At 43.9% G+C, this 16,218-nt stretch overlaps 1 protein-coding gene across 3 annotated transcripts in view; it reads right to left on the bottom strand.

Moving 5' to 3' along the window:
* Positions 1-2,876: 2,876 nt before the first annotated feature.
* PDILT (protein disulfide isomerase like, testis expressed) overlaps positions 2,877-16,218 on the bottom strand; it is a 38,643-nt gene continuing 25,301 nt past the window's right edge. For all 3 annotated transcript variants that reach the window (XM_007188296.3, XM_007188298.2, XM_007188297.3), the window contains 7 exons: positions 14,153-14,263; positions 13,946-14,071; positions 11,359-11,556; positions 8,156-8,276; positions 5,488-5,666; positions 3,982-4,071; positions 2,877-3,166 (listed from right to left, as the gene is read on the bottom strand). In XM_007188296.3, the coding sequence (XP_007188358.2) occupies positions 2,933-3,166; positions 3,982-4,071; positions 5,488-5,666; positions 8,156-8,276; positions 11,359-11,556; positions 13,946-14,071; positions 14,153-14,263 (1,059 nt within the window). In that variant the 3' untranslated portion in view covers positions 2,877-2,932. The remainder of the gene's footprint in view (positions 3,167-3,981; positions 4,072-5,487; positions 5,667-8,155; positions 8,277-11,358; positions 11,557-13,945; positions 14,072-14,152; positions 14,264-16,218) is intronic.

Below are 16,218 nucleotides of genomic sequence, written 5' to 3'. Positions count from 1 at the left end.
TGTCGAAAAGTGAGAAATATCTCATTATTTGCTTTGGCAATTCTTCGATGAAAAGGGACGTTATTATCTTTTCATTTGTTTACTATTATTCTTTTCTGAACTGGCTGTTTGTATCCTTTTCCTTTTTTTTCCCCCTATAAGAATATGTCTTTTTTCCCTCTCTTTTCTATAGCTTAAGAAGAAAATAAAAGTTCTTAATATTCTTTTTCTCCATCCTGGATGGTGAATATCATTTCTGGTTGGTGCACATGAGGCTCTGTCAAAATCCGAGTTTGGGTGTCTCTAAAGGATTAAAGATGGAGCTCCAGGTGGCTTCTGGAGTTGTCTGGGCAGAGATCCTGGGCAGGAAAATGGGGAGTTTGGGCTGGAGACTATTCATAAGTCTAATAACCACATTATTCTAGTTTCTGTATTTGATGCTTTTACACTTTGAGACTTTGCTGACTCTGGAGGGACTATCCCACTGAAGGTAAACTAATGCCTAGAGATACCAAGGAATATCTCAGGATATATATCCTTGCCATCTCTAGGAATATCCTATTCCCGAGAGCATGACTTTCATATGCACAAATGCCTGTCCGGAGCCCATCCCCCAACCCCTCCTCTATCAGGCTCACACTCAGGGCCACATTTTCCCTGCCCTAATCACCCCAGGGCCAGGTACCAGACAACTAGGGACAACTCCTAAGTCCCAGAGCCTGCTGAAACTATTCAAACTAGCCAATCTTAAACCTGCTTCTCTTGCCTCTTCTGTTCCTTCTTATGGAAACCACAATTAAGGCTACAGTTTCAAATTATAGCTAAATTCTCCCCTTGCTTCCTCTGCCTCCTGACCAACCCTGGCACTTCCCTGTGTGCCCCACCCACGGCGTGGTGTGTACCCTCCTCTTGGGATCTGTGAGTATAATAAACCGTCTTTTCGATGACAGTTATCTCCTCATGTGTTGGCCTTGCCATACCTGAATTATAATCAAACCTACATTTTAAAACAATAAGCATCATCCCACTCAACACAGCTGGATCGTCTTGTGGTATTTCTCTAACTGGCTATTTTTCCACTCTTTCTTCTTCCTGCCCTCTCCCCAGTCCCACACACTTAATGACATCATGGCATACTTCATTGGAGGAACTAAGCCATGCCTCCTACATCTTCTCCATCTACCTGCCTCTGGACTCATCTCCCACAGCCCCTCTCCTGTCATGATGGAGACAATATCTTTCTGCAAAAGGCCTTTCTCTCCCTGTATGCTCTGATGACCTCCCAATAGAGGGTCATCACCTGCGCCACCTACCCATACTGTTTACCCCAATCTGAGCCCCTACTTCCTAAGGTCCCAGTTGCATCTGGGGGACCTGCAGGTAGCACACCCATTTTCTGGCTTGTGGCCAGTCAGGGGCTCTGTTCCATGTGATTTAGTTCTAGCAGCCCCTGTGGACCCCTCCTTCTTAAAGCCACTGGCAGCCACGTGGCTTTAAGACTGAAGCAGGTGAGCCTCGAATCGTGTCCTGAATACTAATACCTGCCCCTGTCGGGGCAACTGGTTCAGGTGAGTTCCAGGGCCCCAGGCTGTTCCCTGCTTGGTCTGGATGTGGACAGGCCAGGTTTGGGGGAAGAGAGACAGGGACACCGGCTCCGGAGGCCTGATAAAGCACAATCAGCCTTTGTGTTACATGACGGGTAGAGTGTGGAGAGGCCCAGATGGTTTGTGCAGACCTTGGTCCCTAAAATATTATGCCCTCCTTTTCCCAAGAGAAGGTTTATTATCACCTAACTGAAATGAATGTCACACACCAGCAGCATGAGTCTGAATGACCTCCTTATATGTCTATGTCCTAATCCCCAGAACCTGTGACTGTTACCTTACATGGCAAAAAGAACTTTGTGGGTATGATTAAGTTCAGTATCTGGAGATGAGGTTATCTGGGCAAGCCCAGTGCTATCTCAGTGGCACTTATGAGAGAGATGCAAGAAGAATTAGAGGAAGTAGGAGAAGTGAGGATGGAAACAAAAGGTCAGAGTTCTTTGAAGAAGGAACCATGAATGCAGGCAGCCACTAGAAGCTAGAAAAACAAGGTAGTACTGCGAGCCCTCACGGCTATGGCTTTTTTAAAGATCACTTTAGCAGCTTTAGGGAGTATAGATTTTGTGTATGTGCGTGGGGCATGGAGGTGCAGAGCAGCAGTAGAGGGACCAATTAGAAGACTTCTGTGGCTGAGACTGGTGGGTGGAGATGGAGGGCAGTGGGTGGAGTCATGTGGTTTGGTAGAGTTACTTTCATGGTAATAAAAGGAAAGCGGGACCTTGAGGGTTAGCCTAGCATATGGCTACTTAAGAGAGTGGGTCATTTTTGAGATGTGAAAGACTGGGGACAGATTTGGAGTTGAATCTCTTTCTTACTGTGCTAAAATGAAACGTAAAAAAAAATCAATCCACCTCTTTGAAAGAATCAGCTACCTTCTGGGGACCCCAACCTGATGGTGGTAGTGTGTGCATAGTGGTTAAATGCATGGTCTGTGGAGTGAAATTGCCTAGGATCATATTTCAAGGGCTTTCTAGCTGTGTGATCCTGCCTGGTTGCTTAACTTCTCTTTGCCTCAGTTTCCTCATCTGTAAAATGGGGATGATGAAACCTAGCTCCCAGTGAGGTTGTGAGAACTAAGCGAATGCCCACCATGTTGTAAACACTCATTAAATGTTGCTCTTATGGCTTCCCTTGCAGCCCTATGTGAATTCCAGGCCAAACAACTCTTCTAAGGCACCACCAGCCAGGAAAAAGACGTAATGAATAAAACAGGGCTAAATCAGGGGCTTTTATTATCCAGTCTCCACCCACCTACCACAATTATATATAATTTTATTTGGAGTAGATCCACTCAGAAAATGATTCCAGGACCTGGAAAATGGGCACCCTCTCTCCTGGTTTTGGAGAGGCTACAGTTCTTCCTTCACTCTTGGCTTCTTCTCCTGTCCTGGAGGTCCCTTTGGCTCAGCTACCTTCTCCTCCTCCTCAGCCGTTTCTTTCTGCCCAGCTGGCCCTTCCAGCTTGGTCAAGTTCTCCAGCTCAGGCAACTTCTGTTCTGGTAGCTCTTTCTTCGTAAAAGGTACCTCCTTTTCCTCACCTAATACCTCCTTTTCTGTCACTTCACTTTGCTCAACAGACAGTAGCTATTCAAGAAAAGAAGAGTGGGAGGGACAGAGGGAAGAAGGTGGAAAAAGAAACAGAAGCAAGAATTACGCGATAATTATTGTAATTGCCAAGCTGCCTTTCTCTGCTCTATGCCCACAGTTGCGGCTGTCCCAGGCCTGGCTACTGAGATCCATTCCAGGACATTTGCTAGGACTAAAGAGTAGGTACTTTCTTTCCAAGCGGAGAGGTTGTTAGCTGAGAACCGTGGAGCAGTCATTGGCCCTCTGTGGGGAAATGCCTACTTGGGAATGAAGCCAACACAGAGGAAAACAGAGATGGGGAGACAGAAAGCAACTTTGAGCTTCAGGATCCACCCACATCTGACTTTCTCCCAGTTATAGGGGATAAATTCCCATTGTTGCTTAAGCCAAAGAGTACTGTGGTTTCTGACATTTGCAACTGAAAGGGTCCTAACGAATACAGATGACACCTTCCAGCAGATGGCCTCACTGAGGCATGAACAGAATTAGGAGAGAATGGAGATTGTAGAATGATGCTGGAGGGCAAGAGCCCATCAAGACATGTGGTTACCCACTCAGGAACAGTGGACCCAGGGAAGCAGCCTTAGGAGCTGTGTGAGACCTCAGAGCCTTTGCCCTTCTCGTTGTTTCTCAACTCCACCTTTCTGGTAGTATGTGTCCTTGAAATAAAGTCATCCAAACTGGATTCATCCTCCAATCTCTCCAAAGTGCACAAGATTATGGAAATCTTGGCACCCTCTTTCCTAGCCCATTGAGCTCCTGATGGTTCTGTGTGGGATAGAATCATCTAGGGTACTGCTGTTTCGCCTTACCTCATCTTCGTCCTCAGTCTGGGTCTTGATTTGACTTTCCAGGAAGTCAGAAAAGCCCTTCAGGGTATGTTCTCCCTTATATAGTACAGCCTAGGAAGAAAAAGGAGCAGGGTCGAAATGGTAGCCCCTTCTTGCAAAATACTCAGGGGATTGCTCCACAGGGAAATCCAGAGTCAAATTCCTAACAACCTAAGTGCAGTAAGCAAGTTCCTTAACTGCTCTGAGCCTCCACTACCATGGTTCTAACATAAGCATAATGAACCGTCCTCCATCCTAGGGCTGTGATGCAGTGGTTCAGAGCAAGAATTTTGGAGACACACTATTGGGGCTCAACCCCTGGCTTCATCACTTAGCAGTGCCGTCTGGTTGCTTAACCTCTCTATGACTCAGTTTCCTTAACTGTAATATGAAGATAATAACAGTCCCTACCTCATGGTGTTGTTATAAGGATTTAATGAGTTACTATACGAAGAGCACTTAAAACAATGCCCGACTCATAGTCTGCACTATATATATTTTCTATTATTATTATTACTAAAGAATAAGAAGAGTTATTTTACAAAGTGTCTGGCCTATGTTCTTGCTCAGCCATCACTAGCTTCCTTTCCTCTTTTGGTCTTTAAGAAGATTAGGAAACTGCTTACTGCCCTCTGGCTGTCCAAACTCCTTTTCAGATAACCGAAGATCTGTGCCAGATCTTCAGATAACTGAAGATCTTTCAATCTAGGCACGTGCATCTTTTGCACCAGGAGGATGACATCTCTTTCACCTTTCTGTGGCCAGCCTTCTGCCTATGCCCTTGTTCATGTCATACTTCCTACCTATACTTCATGCCCTTCTGATTTAAATCCCCACCATTCTTCAAAGTCTCATGTCTGCATGAAGACCTCCAGCCATATCTGTTCTCCAGTATCTGCCCTATCCAATTCCAGTTGCATTTGGAGATGAGCCCATATCATGACTTTTCCTCCACACTCAGTCATACTCTTCTTAGGAGCAGGGACTTCGGCTTGTGATTCTTTGATTGACATTCTTCCCCACGTGCCAAAGTGGCATGAAGAATGTGTTGCATGAACACTGGTCATGTTCGATGACTCTAATACCAAAGTGTAAAATACTTAATTGTCTCTATCATGCATTCTTTCTTCTTCTGATAGCACCCCACCCCCAATACTCACACGGTGACTCCCCCAACCTTATTCCATATAGTCTAAATCAGGCTCAGCTCTAATACCAGAGGGAACTGTTTGACCTAGGCCTGACCATCAAAACACCCACATCGCCTTGACCACAATGACTGGGTCGGGGGGGACCCAATCAGACTGAGTCTTGGGACTTTTGTGGAAGCTAATGGAAAACAATCTTTAACTTGAATATGAGAAGATAATAAGGGCTGGAGCTGAGAATGAAGCTGATTTGGTAAAAGGCAGAGCTGGAGACAGGGAGAGACTGAGTCCATGACAATAATGTAACCTTTCAGTTATGTGAATCCCAAGAGCCCCTCACTTGTTGAGAGTCAGCAGGGAAGAGCCTGAAGACAGGGTACCGGTCCGGGTACGTCAGCTGAAGTTCATTTGCTGTGATGTCGATCTTGGCGATGGTGACTGTGGAGTGGTTTTGATACTTTCTACCCAACTCTTCCAACACTGGGAACAGCACCCTGCACTTTTGGGACCAGGGTGCATCTGGAAGAGAAGGGCCGTCACTCAAGCTCACACTAATAAAGACCCTGAGAGCCACACTCCCACGTAGACACGGTCACTGTATTCCACTAATGGTCTGTTGCCATGCAAATTGCAGCCCCCCTCTCTTCTAATAGTGTGTTAGGTTATTTTACATTTCAACCATAGTACCTGATCATCATGAACTAAATTAGAAAAAAAATAATAACCTAGTCCCCTTCCACTCAGACACTAAAACTTTTTACATGTTGGGACATTTTCTTCTGTTCTCTGATTTTCCTTTAACATAGCCTTCCACTCCAGCTGAAGAGGAAAACCAAGAAAAATATTTATGATAGATGATTCCTCATGTTCTGCCAGAAAGTGTGTGTGTGTGTGTGTGTGTGTGTGTGTGTGTGTGTGTGTGTGTGTGAGATAGCATGAGAGTTTTCCAACAGAGGTTAAGCTCACAGCTCAAGGTCATTTAGTTAATTAAGCAGAGGAGGTGGGATTTGCAGACAGGTTGTTTTGACCTGTGACCATGGTATCACACCGCCTTTCAGTCCTGTGGAGGAGAACGCACCCAGGAAGTGAACATGAGCTTGTGACAAGTACAACTACCCCTGGGAAGGGGACACTGGACTTCCCCCTTGAGCTCTGAGCGTGGCCCAGTCACCGGGACCTATGGAGAAAAAGCTGGGACCAGCTCCAACATGGAAGGGAAACAACCTTGCATGCTTGTTCCATTAAAATTTCTGGCTCTGTGGGAGGAGTGGCGTCAAAGGTCCTGGTTATTACATTTGGACGATCATCCCTCCATTTACAAACCAAGTGCTTCTGTGACCATCTGCTCTCCCAGCTGAATCCCCGAATCTCCCTTGGAGCCCAATGGGCCCTGGGTTGGAACATGAGGGGTCCTAATGGCGGCGGTCCCAGGGAGCCAATCTGACAGCCCTGCTTCCAAGAAAATGAAGCTGCTTTTGCTTTTTACTGGAACTAAGTGGGCATTCTCATGACTCCCAGCGTCAGTGAGTACAGAAAGGCCTCCCTAGCCTCTCACTTAAAGGCAGCAGATCATGGTTATTCAGCCATGCAGACTTTAAACACCGGGCTCTGTGGATGAGCATCCACTTTAATGAGATTTTTAAAGGCCTGCGTGATGTAATCCAGCCCTAGTTTCACCCTCCAGGCAATGATGGCATCGGAACTGGATTTGAACTTTTTGCCTTGCAATTTACTTACTATGTGACCTGGGGTAAGGTAATTAACTTCTCTGAGGCTTGGTTCCCTGATCTGTATCATGGGGAAATCCACTGGACCTTCCTAAGAGGCTTGTTTAGAGGAGGAAATGAGAGCAGGTGTATAAACTGCAAACTCATAAGTGCACAATAAATGGTAACTCCTCCTGTTAAGTAAAAGAGATGTCTGAAGTCACTGCATTACCACCCTTCTCTGTGTCTCAGGGTGGAAGAGAAGGTCCCTGGCTTTGGCTCTCACATGCAAATCAGAAACAGTGAGGGAAGGGCAGTAGTTCCTGGGTGAGCACTGGAAATAATTATAACAACAGGGGAAATAATAGCAATAATACCTGTCATTTATCAAATGCTTACAAGATGCCAGACACTGTTGCAAGTCTTTTACATGCATGATGTGGGTCTTCAGTTTGGCTGCACCAACTCAGGTATGTTAAGCATGGGCCATTTGATGAGTTACTTAACTTACACTGGTCACTGGTGCAGCAGTTACTAGAGTAGGCACTGGATTCAGGCTGACTAGGTTCCAATCCCTTACTTACTTAAGTTCACATACTAGCTGCTGTGACTCTAGTAAAGTTTCTTTACTTCCCTGGGACTCTGTTTACTCATCTGTAAGGTGGGAGCAATAAAGTAGCCACTTTCAAAAGTAAGGTGTGAGGGTTAAATGAGCTACACAGGCCTGGTTTATCTAGCATTCAATCAGCATTAGCCATCAGCATTCATTACTGTTGTTACAAATAGTTGCAGGCCTGATTATGAGAAGGTATTCCACACATTGCAAGAATTTGATTTGGGGGGAGAGTTGCTTTGTAGCTGATAGCATCTTTTTTTTTTTAACATCTTTATTGGAGTATAATTGCTTTACAATGGTGTGTTAGTTTCTGCTTTATAACAAAGTGCATCAGCTATACACACACATATATCCCCATATCTCCTCCCTCTTGTGTGTCCCTCCCACCCTCCCTATCCCACCACTCCAGGGGGACACAAAGCACCAAGCTGATCTCCCTGTGCTATGCGGCTGCTTCCCATGGAATCTAAAAAAATAATAATAATAATGGTTCTGAAGAACCTAGGGGCAGGACAGGAATAAAGACGCTGATAGCATCTTGATCCAAACTCTTTGGATGTCTGAAGACTATTCTTGGCATGGTGCTTTGATAAATTTTGGAGATTCTGGTACCCAAGAATTCAGGAGCTACACTGAAAAGTAATGTTGAAGCCACTGCCTCCAATGGTCTCTGCAGAGATACTTACAGAACATCACAAATACGTCCCTTTCCTTGTCAAAGACAATGACGTTGAAGTTCTTCCCAACAAGCTGCTTAACCGGCCCCTGGTCCCAATAATTTGGAATTTCTTCACTGGACTGATGTTTCTAGAAAGCAAATTTGAGAGATTTTAACGGTCTCCAGAAAGGGATTGGCAGCTGGGGCTCCCCACCCTGACTGGAAACAATGGAAGACTTTCTCCTGTTCTTACAACAGCCTTGGGAAAGAGTTGGAAATGCTGAGATAGATCATGAGCTAGATGTGCAGCCTAGATTGTCCGGGGCACTGGAATCAGAGGGCTGATGAAGTGGCAGGGCTCCAAACTGGGGTGGATTCTAGCATTTCAAATACATGATTCTTAGAATTCTTAGATGAGAGTGACTTTCACATCATTAACATCTAAACTAGTTTGTGTCCCTTCTCCCAAAAATATAGCCATCCCCAACTACCCCAAGAATCAAACTAAGATCATTTTATGTGACCTCTAAAATATTTATCACACTTCGTTTCTTGACACCTTCTCCAAGCTCATCACCATTCTTCCCTTGCTTGCTTTCTTCAGCCAAGCTGGTTTGTTCACCCAAAGGGCTAGCCTTCCACCCACTTCCTCATTCCCACACTCCCTTCTCTATCAGATTTATCTCTAACTCAGATTTATCTTTCAGACTGATCTCAGAGGAGGACTTCCCTGACTCTACCCCAGACAAGGTCAGGCCCTGCTTTCATAAATTCTCATAATATTTGGTACTTTTCCTGCATCACTTACTTATCATTTATATTTATCTTTCTGGTTATTTGATGAATGTATCACTATCTCAATGAATGGAATGTCACACGGGACTTTTTCTTCCCCCATCATTGGGTACAATTGAGTACTGGCACATGGTGAGACCTCAGTCAATGTTTTGTGAATGAATGAAAGAATGAGCCCAGCTCTTGCTTCTCTTTGAAGAAAGTGGTGAAAATCTTAGAACATATATTTTTCTCTGCAACCATTATTTTCTGAATATCTCTTGAATTCACACCCTCCTCTCTGTCTGCACTGCTACTACCCTTGGCCAGGTAGCTTTCATCTCTCGTCTAGGTCGCTGTAATAGCCTCCTAGTGTTCTCTCTGCATCTCCTCCTAATCCTCACCACACCTTTATTCTCCTACAAGCGGATTCTACCTTCACCAGACAAATCTGGCTTCCCATTGCTCTTAGGATACCAAATCCTTTATATGCTTACAAGTCCTTGCTGTCTGGCCTTTGCCCAGCTCACCAGCCTTGTCTCCCACTATAGCTTCCCTCATCCCCACCCAAATCTCTGGAAAGGACCTGAAAACTCTTTGTGAGGGAGCGTAAAAAGTGTGGGGACTGGATATGAGAGATGGGGAATGGAGAATTAGGAATGGGCCAGATCAGGCACGTGACATATTATAGGTCATGCGAAGGATGCTTATCTTCATTCCAAGAACACAAGAGGATGTGCTGGCCCTTGAGAGGAAGATAGACACCTGAGATATAACCAGAGTGAGAGAAAGAGGACAGGCAGAGCTCCAGGTAGGTTTGTAGATGTGGTGATAGAAAATGAGGGGCTCCTGTCTGAAGCCTTCTGTTTTCTTAATGATATATGATTAGAGTACTCAGTTCAGGCTGCAAGTAGGAATGGGGTTGGAGGAGAAATAGACTCCAAGATTAAGAGAATGAACACACTAAGAGAAATTTATATAGAAATGTCAGGGCATTTCTAAGAGCCCACAGGGTATCTGGTTTGTGATTCCATGAAGCCAGCCTGCCTCGCGATGAGGTCTTTTTTCTCCAGGATCGGTCTGGAAGCCATAGGGAAGTTAAGTGGGTTCAACAGGAGTGGTGATTTTGCCTGGTAAATACTACAGGGTGTAGAGGAGGTGGAAGGTGGAAGGGATCGAAGAGTTAAGGGAGTCATCATCAGAGCGATGAGCCATGGAATCCAAGTTCATGAAGGAGGGCAATAAAGGGATGGTGAAACAGGATCAGGAGATTGGAGGCCATGAAAAGGGTTAGGGATTGTAGCAATGTGGCTACTAGAGGAAGGAACTGAGAGGACGGGAAGTGTGAAATCAGGCTTTCAGAGGGGCTGCCATCTCTAGAGTATGGCCATCAGAGCAGGTGGCTGAGAGGGCATGGACACACCATTACTGGAGAAAAGACCAGGGTTTTGGATGTTGACATCTCTGTAAATGAGGGCAGAGCAGGGGTGGAGGGCAGGTCTGTGACGAGGAGCTTAAGGCCTCAGAGAGTGAAAGGGAAGCGATCAGAACAGCAATGGGAATCAGGAGCAGGTGGTCTAAAGTCCAAAGGCGTGGAATCCAAAGAATCTGGAGTTTTTGAAGGCAGAAGGAGGAGAAATGGTTTGGAAGTGGCATGGAGGACACCAACCTTACCAACTGGCCTGTGATAATGTTGTACGTTAGACAAAAACCAGCTTTCATTTGAGAAGGCTGCGGGGGAAGCGGTGTCTGTGGGGGGTGGACGGAAGGTAGTGGGAGCCCGCCGAGGTAAGGTGACCATACATTCTGGTTTGCCTGGAGAGTCCCAATTTATTCCTGCCATTTCAGAACACTTTTTTAAATTGCTTCCATTACTCTCAAAAGTGACCCCATTTGGAAAATAAATAATATGGTCACCTAACTCAGCAGGACATAACTCAGCAGGATGGTTGAGGATATAGCAAGAGCTAAATAAACAGCAGGAGGTTATGTTATGGGGCTACTAAGTGTTATGCAGCCATCCTTTTGCAGCCTCTCCTCCCTGGTCCCTAAAGCCTTTGAGGTTAAATCCTGATTGCTTCATATATGCCACCCCATCTTCTCCCCCAAGCAAGCATCTACCCTGGGGCCAAGTAAATCTTTCACATTAGAGTCTGAAAGAAGGATAAGAACCTACTTTCAGAGGATGCCAGCCCTGGGAGTGCCTGCATTTCATCTGGAAATTCCTACAAAGAAAATGCCTTTACTTTAAGAATAAAGAGTTAATGGTGGAATAATAAGGTCAGGACAGATCAAAAGTTAAATAGATTCGAGCTGGGGAGATGGGGGTATTTCCTCACAAGAACCATGAGGTTGACCTTTATTCTGCCTCCCCATTCAGATGACTAAAGCCATCAGAATGACAGAAAAAGAATTATTTTGAGGCTCTGGATAAACCTTGTCCAAGGATGAGCTTACCTTGGCCTTTCTATTCAGGAAGCTCTGGCCGAATTTCTTGAGGTTTTCATAGGTTATTTCCTCGAAAGGCATTTTGTACCTTGCATCAGAGCTTAAGTTTAGGATTTGGACACATGGGATATCAGCCTCTGCGATCCGGAAGTATTCGAAGACACGTCCATTTCTGGGCTCGTCTGCATCCACAAGGATGAAAAGGATCTGCCAAACCAAACGAAACCTGTGTCTCTCTGGATCGGAGGCATGAAAAAGGTAACGACCCCCTTACCGAGGGAGAGAAACTGCTGGGAAGCTGTTGCGGGGGGGACACTAATGGAAAGCAAATAGCAGACTCTATGGAGCGCTTCTGAAAGCCAGGACAAAAGGTCCTTTTCATCAGGCAGGTGCAGCCCTGCACAGACAGACATCAGCTGTCATCCTGGTTTCCCCATCCTGGTGCAGGACACCATTCACACAACCGCAGGAAGTCAGGAGGTCCTGAGCTTTCATCCCAGTTCCTTGGGCAAAACAGTAATCTCCCCTCTCTGTGCCTCAGTTGCCTTATCTGTAAAGTGGTGATTATAATAGTACCCACATTATAGGGTTGCTGTGAGAATGGAACAGGACACTGTATATAAAAGGCTCAGTTCAGTGACTGGGAGGTATAAAATGCTCAGAACATTTCACCTATTATTCTAAATTATTCTTCTATCTAGGAAACTCACGACCTCATTCAATCATACATTCAACACCTATTTGTGGAGTGGCTACTAGTCATTTTGCTAAGCACTGGGGGATACAAGGCAGACAAAATCCATGCCCTCATGGAACTCACGTTCTAGTGGAGAAGACAGGCAAGAAAAGAGTAAAGAAATTAGTCAATCAGATAGCAACGAGTGAGTGCCAACCAGATGATAGAACAGGGCACTGTGAGAGAGTGAGCACAGATGGGGTGAGATAGAGGCTCAGTAAGACCACTCTGGTTGTAGAGAAGAAACAAGCATGGAAGAAGGAGACCAGTCAGAGTCTCCTGTAGACCCTGGATTTGGATACTCTCAGGTCATTCATCTATCAAAATATTAAGAGCCCTACTATGTGCCAGACACTCTTCCAGGTGCTAGGGAGATTGTGAAAAACAAAGCAGACATATTAAAGCCAACCATTTATACTTTCAATAAACATTTGTTAGAGGTGAACAAGATAAGATATGGGGGTATGACCTGTTGGAATAATATTCATCCAACTGTTTATCTTTGGCACGAAAATGGAGCACAATCAATAAATGGCATTCTAGAAGTTTCTTAACTAGGGTAAAGGCAATCTACAACCTAAACCCATGATAATATGCCAAAATAAGTTCCACCTAAAGAGTTAAATTAAAAAAATTAATCTAGAAGAATTATGGCTAAGCATTGACTGTTATAACAGAAATAGCGTGAAAGCAATCAGATTGTAATCAATTTAATTACATCAAAATTCTTAAAGTTTAAAACTGAATAAACCAGGAAACGTATTTACAAGAGGTGTTTCTGTAATTAGAATAACTTTCCTGGAGAAAAATGAGGTGGGATGTAGCAGACATTAAATATGCTCATGCCTAGTGGCTTTATTCTGTATTTATTTGGGGTTTCAAAGTTTTTAATTGTTTTGTTTACATTTCAGAATAATTTTCTTCAAGAGAAAGAGAACCTACCATTACCTTACTTCTTATAAAAATAAAGAGAAAAGTGAAGTAAATAGCCCCCAGGGTCCAGATGGTGCTAGCTCTATAAATATAGGTCTAATACTTAGGAAAAACTGATGTTTCTTTTTTTTCTTTTTGAAGATTTTTTTTGATGTGGACCATTTTTAAGTCTTTATTGAATTTGTTACAATATTGTTTCTGTTTTATGTTTTAGTTTTTTGGCCCAGAGGCATGTGGGATCTTAGCTCCCCGACCAGGGATCAAACCCCCACCCCCTGCATTGGAAGGCGAAGTCTTAACCACTGGACTGCCAGGGAAGTCCCCTGATGTGTTTCTAATGATAATAATAAAAATAAGCACTATTTATTGTACATTTGCTCATTGCTTTACATATAGCACTTCTAATTCTTGCTATAACTCCCCATTTTACACGGGAGGTGACTGAGACTGAGAGGTTAAACTCATCTAAGACAAAATCACTTGTAAGAGGAAGAGAATTTGAACACAGGTCTGTTGATGCTGAAGCCTGAACTTCAGCAACTGCTTGTCTGTGCTGCTTCACACCTTCAGGCTTTTCACACTCCTTGACCTCAGGCAGGAGTGGTCTTTCCTTCCCCTCACCTCCAAGCTAGCCACACTGCAGTCACTCTTAGTGGAGCATGGTCCATTGAAAAAGCAGCCAGACCAATCATGTTCCCATAGTAGACTTCTCAAAAAGATGAGGGAAGAAGGAGCAAAGGTTTGGTGAGAAAGAAAGAGACACTGGGCAGGAAGAAGAATGCAAATCAGGAGATTGGTATGCAAATGAATACACAAATCCTTCCTGGATTAATTTATAATCGGTAAGGCAGATGGATCACATTAGGGTCTACAGGTCTTGGATTCCTAAACAAAGAGCCCCAAGGAGCAGTGGCAACTTCCACAAACCTTGTTTTGGAATTTCTTCGATGCCAATTTATAATGCTGCATTATCATACGAAATGACTTGGAGCTTTTGGAGACGAAGAGCAACATGTGATTCAGGATGTTCAATTCATAAATCAGATCCTTATTCTGAAATTAAAAGGAAAACAGGTCATTCCTTGCACACAGCTGCCCCAGCTACCCTTCTCCCGGGACCCTTTGCTCACTGACCTCAGTGTTGTATTCAATAACAAAATCTGTGAGGTGCTGTTTTATGAGTTGATTGAGGATATGTTTGTTGGTACTGTCATCAATAAGCTCCTGGCGGTTCACGATTTTTCCCTTGGACGAACGAAGAAAAACATTAGAGGGCAGTAGCATCCATGATGTAGGCACTTAATAAATATAATAGCACAATTTTCCCCTTGGATAAAAGGAAAACACCATGGTAACAGGTGTAATACATAATCTAGATACTTAATAAATATGGATGGTTGGGCAGATTAGCCTGAGGGTGGAATACGGGTATGTGGAAGCCATGAAAACCTCCAGCCTACAGACACAGGGAGTATACTTGACGGACAGCGCCAGCTGCCTTGCTCTGAAATCCATCAACGTATTTGTGCTGATGCTGAGCAGTTTCTCACACGCTGCTCCTAACCAGTGAATTTGTCAGGGATACAAAGGCAAGCCCATTTCTGGGAGATACAGGACATCTCTTATAGGGGACTTTGATGAACTTTCTTAGAACTACACTGCAGTCAAGGACTCTTCCATCCCACCTTCCTTCCTTCCAAAGGGTCAGATCTATTGATACATCATGGTCTGATAAGTTTCCCCCAGCTCCCTCTCTATTTTCCTTCAAAGGCATTTCCCCTAATCTTTTGCATGATTAATCCTGCTTGATGACTGCTTCTCAGAAGGACCTGGATTAGCACAGGAAATGACATAACTCTCTGTAGCCCAGGATCAAATTCTGTGGGGGAAGGAGAAGGAAGCAGCTATCTCCTTATTTCTCTCTACTCCATCTCCTTCTCTTCATCTATGCCAATCCCACCCTCTAGTCCAAACCTATTCCTTGGACTCCTGCAAAAGTCTCCTAATGGTCTTCCAATTTCTCCCCCTGCTTCCCTTCCATCTATCTCCCACACTTCAGCCAGAGTGATGTTGTTAAAATGCAACTCTTGCTTAAACACTTCAAAGGCCCTATTGTCCTCAGGATAAAGCCTATACTCTTTTCTGGTCATAACAATAGTTTAATAATCCTAATTAGACTTATGGAGAGCTCATGTTGTACCAGCCACAGTTCTAAATATATGTATTAACTCATTTAATCTTCATAACATCTCATTGTGCTATATACTATTATTTTGCCCATTTTACAGTTGAGCAAATTGAGGCACAGAGAAGTGAAGTGACTTGCCCAGGGTTGCTAAGGTAGTAAGAGGTGGAGCCAAGATTCCAAGCCAGGCAATCTGATTCTAGTGCCCATGTTCTTAACCATTAACAGAGACCAAATCTCTCCTAAATGCGTTTCCAAGTTTGCTATTTGGTTTTTGATTTTGTGATTGGGTTTATTCTGCAGAATTTTAAAATTTTTGTATGATCCAAATTTATCAGTATTTCTTTTCATACTTTCTGGGGTTTCTGTCATGCTTTAGAAAGGGGCTTTCCCCCTCCCTCCAAGGTTAGAAAGCAGACTCTCCCATGGCATCTTCTGGTCTTTCCACAGTTTTATTGTTATATTTTTAAATCAGGGATCAATCTGGAATTTAATTTGGTAGAAGGAGTGATATATAGATTTAGCTTTAGTTTTCTTTTTTCAAATGGCTACCCAATGCTAGTCATTGAATAACATGACTAGCATATTATATGCTATTTTCCCTGCTGGTCTAAAATATCATCTTTATCATATACTAAATTTCCATATGCATTTGGATCTATTTCTGGACTCTATGTTCATTCAAAACACAAATCAGCTTATTTTATTCTCCAACTTAGAATCTTTCAATGACTTCCATGGGCCTAAGTAAAACACAATGGCTCACAGTCTTCTCTATGAGAAGACTTCTCTCTGAGAGTCAACCAGCATCTGGCTATCACTCCACCTACTTCCTGTGTGGCCTTAGGCAAGTAACCTAACCTCTCTGAGCCATGCCTATAAGCAACATGATTATTGTAAGGATTTAGCTTTGTGTGGGGAGGGGGTAATGCATGTTCCAGGAAACAGACCACAGTGTCTAGAGTAACACCGTTCAATAACACCGTTCATCATCATTTTCTGTGATGATGGAAAT

This window comes from Balaenoptera acutorostrata, chromosome 15, assembly GCF_949987535.1.
Source record: "Balaenoptera acutorostrata chromosome 15, mBalAcu1.1, whole genome shotgun sequence".
NCBI lineage: Eukaryota > Metazoa > Chordata > Mammalia > Artiodactyla > Balaenopteridae > Balaenoptera > Balaenoptera acutorostrata.
Note: the sequence above shows the minus strand (reverse complement) of the source record. Positions and strands in the feature narration are given on the sequence as shown.